The sequence below is a fragment of the Macaca fascicularis genome, chromosome 8 (assembly GCF_037993035.2).
Source record: "Macaca fascicularis isolate 582-1 chromosome 8, T2T-MFA8v1.1".
Classification (NCBI taxonomy): Eukaryota; Metazoa; Chordata; class Mammalia; order Primates; family Cercopithecidae; genus Macaca; species Macaca fascicularis.
In genome coordinates this window covers 26404573-26414532 of record NC_088382.1, presented here as the reverse complement: position 1 = coordinate 26414532, position 9960 = coordinate 26404573, and the positions used below count along the sequence as shown (strand labels likewise).

The 9960-nt window shown below is 50.1% G+C and overlaps 1 protein-coding gene across 1 annotated transcript in view; it reads left to right on the top strand.

The window, feature by feature from the left end:
• Nucleotides 1-2257: 2257 nt before the first annotated feature.
• The window catches only part of TNFRSF10A (TNF receptor superfamily member 10a), a 33965-nt gene continuing 26262 nt past the window's right edge, over nucleotides 2258-9960 (top strand). Inside the window, exon 1 of the mRNA XM_015454407.4 lies at nucleotides 2258-2586. Coding sequence (XP_015309893.2) covers nucleotides 2281-2586 — 306 coding nt within the window. The 5' untranslated portion in view covers nucleotides 2258-2280. The remainder of the gene's footprint in view (nucleotides 2587-9960) is intronic.

Genomic DNA, 9960 nt, shown 5'->3' with positions numbered 1-9960 from the left:
TTCTTTACTGTTTTTGTATTCTCTTTTTTAAAATAATCTCTCCTCTATTTTTTAAAATTTCCTTTGTTCTGCTACCTTGGATTTAGTTTATTCTTCCTTTGCTAGTTTCTTAATGTGTACATTGTTTATTTTAGATCTTTTTTCCTCTTTGATATAAGCATTTACCATGATAACATGTCCTCTTAGCACTGCTTTTACTGCATCCCGGAAGTTTTAGTATGTTGTGGTTTTTGCTTCACTTATCTCCAGATCTTTTCTAATTTCTCATATGAGATCCTCTTTGACTCGTTGGTTATTTAAAAGCTTGATTTCTACATGTGTGAGTTTACTCTTTTCCTTCTGATGTTGATTTCTAGTGTCATATTGTGATCAGAAGTTTTAATTTCAGTTATTTTAAATTTATAAAGAATTACTCTGTGGTCTAACTTATGGTTTATCCTGGAGAATATTCCATGTATCTTTGAGAAAAATTGAATGCTTCTGTTTGTGGTGAACTGTTTTTTATGTCTTTTAGTTTCCATTAGTATATAGTGATGTCCAAGTACTCTACGTCCTTATTTATCTTCATTCTGATTGTTCTATTTTTGAAAGTGAGACAATTGAAGTCTCCAACTATTATTACAGTAGTGTAAATTTCTCCCTTCAATTCTGTTTATTTCCTGTATTATGAACATGATGGATTGGATAAAAGGAATTGAGTGAAACAGAACTTTTAGTGGGAGGTTTTATTTTTATCTGACTAGCAGTTAGGGAGTGTTTACTGTGTCCTGTAGCTATTGGTGTCAAAGGATAAAATTTCTTTTTCTTTTCTTTTTTTTTTTTTAGACGGAGAGTCCCTCTGTTGCTCAGGCTGGAGTGCAGTGGCTCGATCTCTGCTCACTGCAACTTCCACCTCCTGGGTTCAAGCAGTTCTCCTGCCTCAGCCTCCTGAGTGGCTGGGATTACAGGCATGCGCCACCATGCCCGGCCAATTTGGTTTCTTTTGTATTTTTAGTAGAGACAGGGTTTAAGCATGCTGGTCAGGCTGGTCTCAAACTCCTGACCTCGTGATCCACCCACATTGGCCTCCCAAAGTGCTGGGATTACAGGTGTGAGCCACCGCGCCCGGCCGAAAAGAAAGTATTTTCAACAAATAGTACCGGAACTCGGTAAAATATGGAGAAAAATGAATATCAATCAGCGTCCCCTTTCTCTTACCCACTCCTCAGCCCCAAGGTCGCCCTGGGAACCCTTCGCAGGCAGGACCGTGACTCGCCTGGCTTTCGGGAGGCTGATTTTCCGCTCCCTGGGCCCGCGAAGCGCTGGGTGCGGAGGAACTGCTGGAAAGGACCTGCCTCCACGTGGGACTGCCGCCAAGTCGCATCCCTGTCATGCACCAGGTAGTCCCCCATGGTTTAAGAACTCTCAAGACTCTTTAACAGGTTAGGAAAATCCAGAGGAAAGGCAGAATTGGGTCCCTCGGGCTTGCCTGACACCAGGGACAGTGGAGTTGAGGTGACATTTCACTGGCATGGAAACCTGAGACCAATAGCAGGATGCGCCGGGCTCGGTGGCTCACGCTTGTAATCCCAGCACTTTGGGTGGCCAAGGAGGGCGGATCACGAGGTCATGAGTTCGAGACCAGCCTGGCCAAAACAGTGAAACCTCGTCTCTACTAAAAATACAAAACTTAGCTGGGCGTGGTGGCGGGCGCCTGTAATCCCAGTTACTCAGGAGGCTGAGGCAGGAAAATCGCTTGAACCCGGGAGGCGGAGGTTGCAGTGAGCCGAGATCGGGCCACTGCACTCCAGCTAGGCGACAGAGCTAGACTCCATTAAAAAAAAAAAAAACAAAAAAAAAACGCAGGATGAATCACTCGCCCGGTAGTGACGGAAGAGGCCGTAGAAGCCTCTTAGAGGCCAGATTCCGCGGTGGCGGCCTCTGTGCCCTTCATTCCGCTACCCATCCGTCCACCGAGTGCCTGCTAGTAGCCAGGAATCCGGCCACGGAGAGACTGAGGTCGACTCCCGACCGAGAAGCCTTGCGCTGGGACCAGTCGTTTTGACAGTAGCAAAACGACTCCGAATGCAGCAGCATCCACGCGGCGGCCGTGTTTGAGGAACAGAAGCTGAGGGCGGCGAGGGCGGCGAGGGCGGTCACAGAGGAAGGAAGTTCAGGGTTGGCCAACAGGAGCCGCAGGTGCCCCGAAAAGGGGGCGGGGTCAGGGGTGCCCTGAACTCCGAATGCGAACTTCTGTCTTATCACAGCCAAGCACGCTGCTTCTTAGATTGACCTGGCAGGATGGCGCCACCACCAGCTGGAGTAAAGCTGGGCGCGTTCCTGGCAGTGACTCCGAATCCGGGGAGCGCAGCGAGTGGGACAGAGGCAGCCACAGCCACACCCAGCAAAGTGTGGGGCTCTTCCGCGGGGAGGATTGAACCGCGGGGCGGGGGCCGAGGAGCGCTCCCTACCTCTATGGGACAGCAGGGACCCAGTGCCCAGGCCCGGGCAGGGCGCGTCGTAGGACCCAGGTCGGCGCAGGGAGCCAGCCCTGGGCTCCGGGTCCACAAGACCCTCAAGTTTGTCGTCGTCGGGGTCCTGCTGCAGGTGAGTCCCCATCGCGGTCCTGCCTGGGGAAAAGCGCGCCTGGCACCGGGAGGGGGCAGGGAGAGAGGGGGACACGGCGGGGGTGCCTGGCCCTGGTCACTTGTGGCGGGGCATGTCCGGGCAGAGGAGTCCGTCGTCGAAGTCCGAGGAAGAGCAGGGTCCCCGGGGCCAGGCAGGAGCGGCCGGGGCCTGGAGGGAGCAGAGCCCCCTCCCGCAAGAGTCTGGGTCCGGGGACTCCACCACGTTGGCCGCTGCCTAGCGCGGCTCCCTGCTCCCCACACTTCAAGATGTATCGGGACGTTTCAGAATCGATAGAGCTCAAGTGTGTAAACTTCCAAGCCACCTCCGAGCCACACCGGCTGCGTGAATGGGGAGCACCATTCTCCTCCCCACTCCCTCATTCCCTCCCCACCCCCATCCTTCTTTTCTCTCTCTCTCTCTCTCTTTTTTTTTTGAAACGGAGTCTCGCTCTGTCGCCCAGGCTGGAGTGCGTTGGCGCGATCTCGGCTCACTGCAACCTCCGCCTTCCGGGTTCAAGCGATTCTCCTGCCTCAGCCTCCCGAGGAGCTGGGACTACAGGCGCCCGCCACCACGCCCGGCTAATTTTTTGTGTTTTTGGTAGAGACGGGGTTTCACCGTGTTAGCCAAATCCGCCCGCCTCGGCCTCCCAAAGTGCTGGGATTACAGGCGTGAGCCACCGCGCCGGGCCCTCCATCCTTCTTTTCTTAGACAAATCGGTTAAACACGCAGCCCGGCAGAAAAAGTAACTTTCTCTCCGCTGCTTGTTTCTTCCGTTTCGAGTCCACTAAACACACCGGCAGCAGTTTCCTGCCAGCCACTTTCTTGCACATCAACAGGTACAGGGCAGTGAATTGACCACCAGGCAGGCAGCCAAGACCGGGGCACGCCCTTCCTTCAGGAGGCAGCGTTTCCTGTGAAAGCAATCACTCAGTCTGGAAAAATGCCAATACCTTCAGTTCTCTTTCAAGTTCATTAAGTCTCTATCAATTGTTCTCTTTCAGATTCCTTCTATGTTAAGGAAAAACAAAACAAAAGCCAAATTACCTCAAAGATAAACCAGTCTTACAAGTGTCGGTAAATTTTAAGTGTTTTTGTTTAACAAACTAAACAAAATCCAGGAAACCAATAGCATTTTGTAATCTCCAAATAATTACAGAATTTATGTTTTAAACATCAGTTTATATTAGGTGGAACCCACGGTTGATGCTTATTTTTAATACGCTTATTAAATGGCTTTCTTTTTGACAGGCTAGTGCGATTCCAGGTGGATGTAGGGCTCACCTGTGTAGACAAGGTCAAACATCTGAATTTGGTGGTTTTGGAAATGTGACAGTGCGTTTGTGTGGCTATAAAAAAATACTTGAGGCTGGATAATTTATAAAGAGGTTTATTTGACACATGATTCTGCAGGCTGTACAAGAAGCATGACACCAGCATCTGCTTCTGGTGAGGCCTCAGGAAACTTCCACTGGTGGTGAAGGGGAAGGACAGCTGGATTCTGCCCATCAGGGAAGGGGGTGGGGAGAATGGCAGGGGGAGGGGGATGATTTCTGAAAGGGGAGCGGGAGGGGCCAGGTTCATCCTAACAGCCAGCTCTCATGGAAACTAAGAGTGACAACTCCTGGGGGAATGTGGGAGGGGGCAGGTATGGCACCAAGCCTTTCATGAGGGATCCACCCCAAACCCCAACAGGCCCCACCAGCTACATTGGGGTTCAGATTTCAACATGAGACCTGGCAGGGACAAAGGACCCATAGCAGACACCAAGGCCTTCTTCCATCCCACAGGACCCTCTCATCCCACCATCCATCAGCCTTCTTCCTGTGCATTTATAGGTACTTTAGCTTTTAAAAATTCTGACTGAACAACAAATCACATCAGATGTTTTCTATCAGCCCATGCATGTATCTCATTTTCTTTAACAGCATCATAATATTTAGTGCATGGGTGAAACACATGGGGTGAACCACAGTTGATTTTAATCTTCCATCCTATGGGCAATTGTTAACATTATGTCCTGCCTTTGTTTTTACTAATTCCAGCAGCATTGTAGTGAGAACCCTGGTATGTATCATATGTCCATGTGTCAATATTCTCTGGAGTATCGGGCAGCCCTTTAAAAGAGGAATTCTTGGGTCAATGAGCTCATTAATTTAGAATTTTGTTTGGATAGTGCTAAATTGTCCTTCGGGAGAAGATTGTACCAATGTTACTCTCACACCAAGAATACACAAGCGTGCCCGTGTCCCTGCACCCTTACTACGTGGAACTTCCATTCTTTGCTACTCTTAAGAGGTAAAAAATGATAGACCTCAATGTTTGTATTTTTTTATTTCAGTGTTATTAGAGATTTTCAAGGATCCAGGAGTTTTTTGAGACTGGGAGTAGATGACCTAGAGCTAATCTTCCAGATTAGACTGCTGGGGAAGGAGCAGGGAAGACCGCAGTCGCACCTCTGCACTTGGGAAACCGAGGTCAGCCGGGGCCAGTCCCTGCCACCCGCCATGCCTGTGAATAGAGATAAGGTCTCTGTCCTCAGGCTGTCAGGATGACATCAGATGAGCCTGGAGCTGAGCTCAGTTGCTGACCCCAGGTCCTGGCTCTGTCAGTGCTAGGCTGGCCCAATCTCTGTGCCAGGTCCTTCCACCTCGCCTCTCTCTTTATCAAAGTAGGAAATGAGAAATTCTGAAGGCTCAGAAGCTTAGACACTCAGGCTGTCAAAGAGCCCAGAGACTGGAGGCTGAAGATGGCCCGAGTTGTCCGTGCTCCTCTTCAGCTCTGTGACTCTGGTGTGGCCCAGCTCCTTCCTGTAAAATAAGACAGAGATAAAAGTCTGCAAAGGCCCTGTATAAACTGCAGTGCACTGTATTGGCAGTGGACTGTGTGACTCTGCTGTGGCCCCAGCTCCTTCCTACAAAATAGGCACATATAAAAGTCTGCAGAGGCCCTGTGTAAACCACAGTGGTCTGTGTTGGCAGATGTGTGTTGTCATGTAGGAGGACAAATCACACTCTCAGGGCTGGTGTCACTCACTCAGGACTCTGGATCCCCAGGGCACCTGTCCTCCACCCAGCAGAGGCTGCACCTGCTGCTACCTGCACCTCAGCACGGGCTCCCTGAGCTTGGGGCAGAAGGTTCTAAGGAATGGGGTGGGGTGCCATGGGGAGGGGACGTGGAGGAACAGAGGAGCCAGACTTCAAGTGAGGACAAAGATGGCACTGCAGGGCCACAGCCTGGTTTACCTGCCACGTTTCCTTCCAGTTTTCCTTCTAGTGGGCGCCCGGCACTGGTTGCAGTTTGAAGAGTGAGCAGGAGAGGTCTCCATCCACGTGGCTGCAGATGGCTGCTCACTCAGCCCCTACTGAGAGGCCACAGTCCCAGTTCTGATCCTTGTCCTGTATCCAGGAGTGGCAGGGCAGCGAGGCTCCAGCTTTCAGGGACGGGGACAGTGGGGACAGTGCCATGCTCCGAGCCTGTGCTGTTGGACAGTTGGTGTCCTGCTCCCAGCCAGATACTGCACATCTTCATTCAGGGTATTTTCCTAACCTAAGGGAGATGGGGCTTATTGCTATCTTTTTGTCTGGGGAGAAAATGAGATTTAAGAGGAGGAAGTCCCCAGCATTTGGGACCTGGCCTGCTTGATAGTAGCAGCTGCCTGTTGGTCTGGGAAGGGGCTCTTCTGGATTCTCAGGCAGGTATCTGTGATAATGGGGAAAGGAGAAAGGGTTTGCTTTGTAGGGAAGAGCAGGGTGCACTCAGCACCTCAGACACCCACCTGTGGCCAGGAGGGGATGTGAATCATCACATTTTACAGATGAGGGGACCACAGCTCAGAGGGGGAAAGTGTGTGCAGCTCAGAGGTGGAAAGTGTGTGCACTTGGCCGTAGGCAAGTCTGTCCAGGGCACTGGTAGGAATGAGAGAAACTAGGAATGACCACTTTAAAAACTTAGATGAAGAAAATTTCAAAGTTAAGTCATTGGAGTTTGTTGGTAATACATTTGTATGGCTTAGGTCATGTTAAGTGCATCACCCCCTCACCCCGTGTCTGCTGTTGGCCTCAGCACTGAGTTGAGGGAAAGGGGAACCGTCCTGGTGAAGAGGAGAGGGGAGCAGCACCGGCTGGGGTGGGGCCTCTGCCACTGCCTCTTCCTGCTGTGGTTTCTCTGGGCTTAGGCGGCCCCTCACACCTGGCTTGTCTGTGGGGAGATCTTTGTTCTCTGACTGCTTTTAAGACTTTCTCCTTAACAGTGGTTTCAGCACTTGGATGGTAGCAAAAATAATCTGCTGGAGCCATGTCTGTAGCATTTTCGCCCTCCCCTTCTGTATAATAGCAGCCATATTTTGGCCTCTGCAGGGCTAAGGTCCTCCGAGCAGCTGCTTCTCCACATCTCTGCCCTGCACTTGGCCTCTGGGAGCTCCTGGTGTTCCTTAGCAGAGTCCACAGGGTTCTTTGGGGTCCCGTCCCTGTGCTGGGGCCTGGAGCCTGTGACCTGAGGCGGTGAACTGAGGCCACCACTGGGCTCACCTCATGGGCTTGGAGGAAAAGTCATTCACCCAGGAAGTAGATGATGAGCCCTTTACTCTGAGAATGTCTGCGCCTGGTGCCGGTGGGAGGACAAATGAGTCCTGCCTGTGTCAATCCTGCTCCCTGGAGCCCACAGTCTGGTGCAGGAGGTGTCACCAGGGACCTAAATGGCGATCAGGAAGCATGGGGGCCACCTCCCCCACCCCCCACCTCCAGAGAGGCTGTGCCGGCTCCAGGGACGCCATTCCTCCCTACGTGGCTCTGGCAGAGGGAGGCTGTGCGGTTGCAAGGCCCCAGTTCATGGTATTGTTGGCGTGGAGGACGTGGTTTCATTAAAATCAACATTGAGAGTAATGATTGTACTAACAACAGCATGTGCTGAAATGCAGTACTTGTGCGTGCCAAGCTCTATTCTCAGCACTTTATACACATATGAACACACTTAATCCTCATACAACCAGACTGTACAGGAACCTGCATTGTCCTTGTTTTAGATGAGCAGCATGAGACGCAGAACATTCGTTCAGTGGAGGGACTGGACAGGAGGATGAGCGACCCTCGGGGACAGCAGCAGTGATTGGGTCACTGGGTTCTGCTGACCTTTCCCAGGGGAGTATTTGGTGCTTGTTCATGAGGCCTGCATTTGCCTAGCACTGGGTCACAGCTAGGGATCCCTGAGAAATCATTTAAAGCCACCTCTTATTTCCAGAATGATAAACGTGTTTAGAGAAGAAGTGGTTTACCCCAGACCATGAGGCTGGCCCGAGACTACAAGACAGATGGCTTGCTTCTTAACCCAGGGGTCTTTTTATACCAAAAGAACAAAGACAGAAAAAAGCCACAAAAACTCAAAGGAAGCAGATTTGCAACCACAGCCAACCTCAGAACAATTCTGAGTTGCTCATTTTAAGATCAACAAGGCATTTTTTAGGGTGTCTATGCCTGAAGGAGGAAATCACAGTGTGAATATCAAACTTGCCTCTAAAACAGCCTAACACAATACGGGTCCAGGAAGAACAAGGCAAGGAAACCCCCTGGTGAATGACTCATCTCAGGAAGAGGCAGCGTCAGGAGAGTCTATGGAGAAGACCTGGAACAAGACCTCTCTCTCCTGCTCTCTCACACACACACACACACCCCCATGAGCCCAAATCTGTGAACTGAGAACCTCACTTCTCTGACTCACCTTCCATCTCCCTCAATCAGAGACGCCCACAAACCTCAGAGCTGCATCTCAGCATCGCTTGTTTTGACTCCCCTCCCCCGCTGCCTTGACTTCCTTTCTGCCTGGGAACCTGTCTGTGTGGACTTTTCCCTCTATGTCTACCGGTGTCCTGCCACCAATGGCATTTGTCACCTCTACCAGGGTAGCCCCTCATGACTCGGGGTATTGATGGCTGTGCCTCATCTCCCTGTGAACGGGAACTGTCCTAAGGAAAGGGAGGGTCGTGCCTTGTTCCTGATGCTCCACGATTCCTTGCACAGTGTGGTCACCAGGTGCTGATGTGCCCTCCTTGGATGAATGAGTAATGTGGGTTCTAGGAAGCCTGCACTAACGCGGATGTGACGTCCTCAGCCTTTCATAGACTATGTTTCCTATGAGAGGTGGGAAGAACAGCTGAACAGAAGGCTGGGGACTGCCCAGGTCCAGAGTCACCAAGAGCTTGTTGGCAGGTTTTCACTTGCTATTAGCAGAGGTTTTTTTTTTTTTTTTTTTTTTTTTTTTTTTTTTTAAGGCACTATTTTTAGTGTTAAAAGTGAGTTCAGGCCAGGCGCAGTGGCTCACACCTGTAATTCCAGCACTTTGGGAGGCTGAGGCGGGCAGATCACAAGGTCTGGAGATAGAGACCATCCTGGCCAACTTGGTGAAACCCCATCTCTACTAAAAATACAAAAATTAGCTGGGTGTGGTGGCGTGCGCCTGTAATCCTAGCTACTAGGGAGGCTGAGGCAGGAGAATCCCTTGAACCAGGGATTCGGAGGTTGCAGTGAGTTGAGATTGTGCCACTGCACTCCAGCCTGGCGACAGAGCCAGACTCCGTCTCAAAAAAGGAAAACAAACAAACAAAAAGAATTCATCAGAAGGCATAATGATCATAAATGTGTGTATAAAGCTTTAAAATACATGAAGCAACGCTCAAAAGGATTAAAGGGAGATCATGTCACCCCCTTCTTAGCAATTGATAGAATGATCAGATGAAAACAGTAAAATATCAGATCTGAACATTTTCAACCACCTTGACTTAATTGACATTTTTTTTTTTTTTTTTTGAGACGGAGTCTCGCTCTGTCGCCCAGGTTGGAGTGCAGTGGCGCGATCTCGGCTCACTGCAAGCTCCGCCTCCCGGGTTCACGCCATTCTCCTGCCTCAGCCTCCTGAGTAGCTGGGACTACAGGCGCCCGCCACCGCGCCTGGCTAATTTTTTGTATTTTTAGTAGAGACGGGGTTTCACTGTGGTCTCGATCTCCTGACCTTGTGATCCGCCCGCCTCGGCCTCCCAAAGTGCTGGGATTACAGGCACGAGCCACCGCGCCCGGCCGACTTAATTGACATTTATAGAGCACACATGCAACATCTATGGGAGATACCTTCTTTTCTATGAACATGGTACTTCACCAAGATAGACCATGTTATGAACTATCAAACAAATCTAAAAACATTTAAAACGAAGGAAATTATATAAAATGTGTTCTCTAATCTTAATGAAGTTAAAGTGTTAAGCAATAACAAAATCTAGAAAGACTCCCAAAATGTGAATATTAAGCAACATATTTATAAATAACTCATAGTTCATGGATGAAATCAAAAGAGGATTCAAAGCATTTC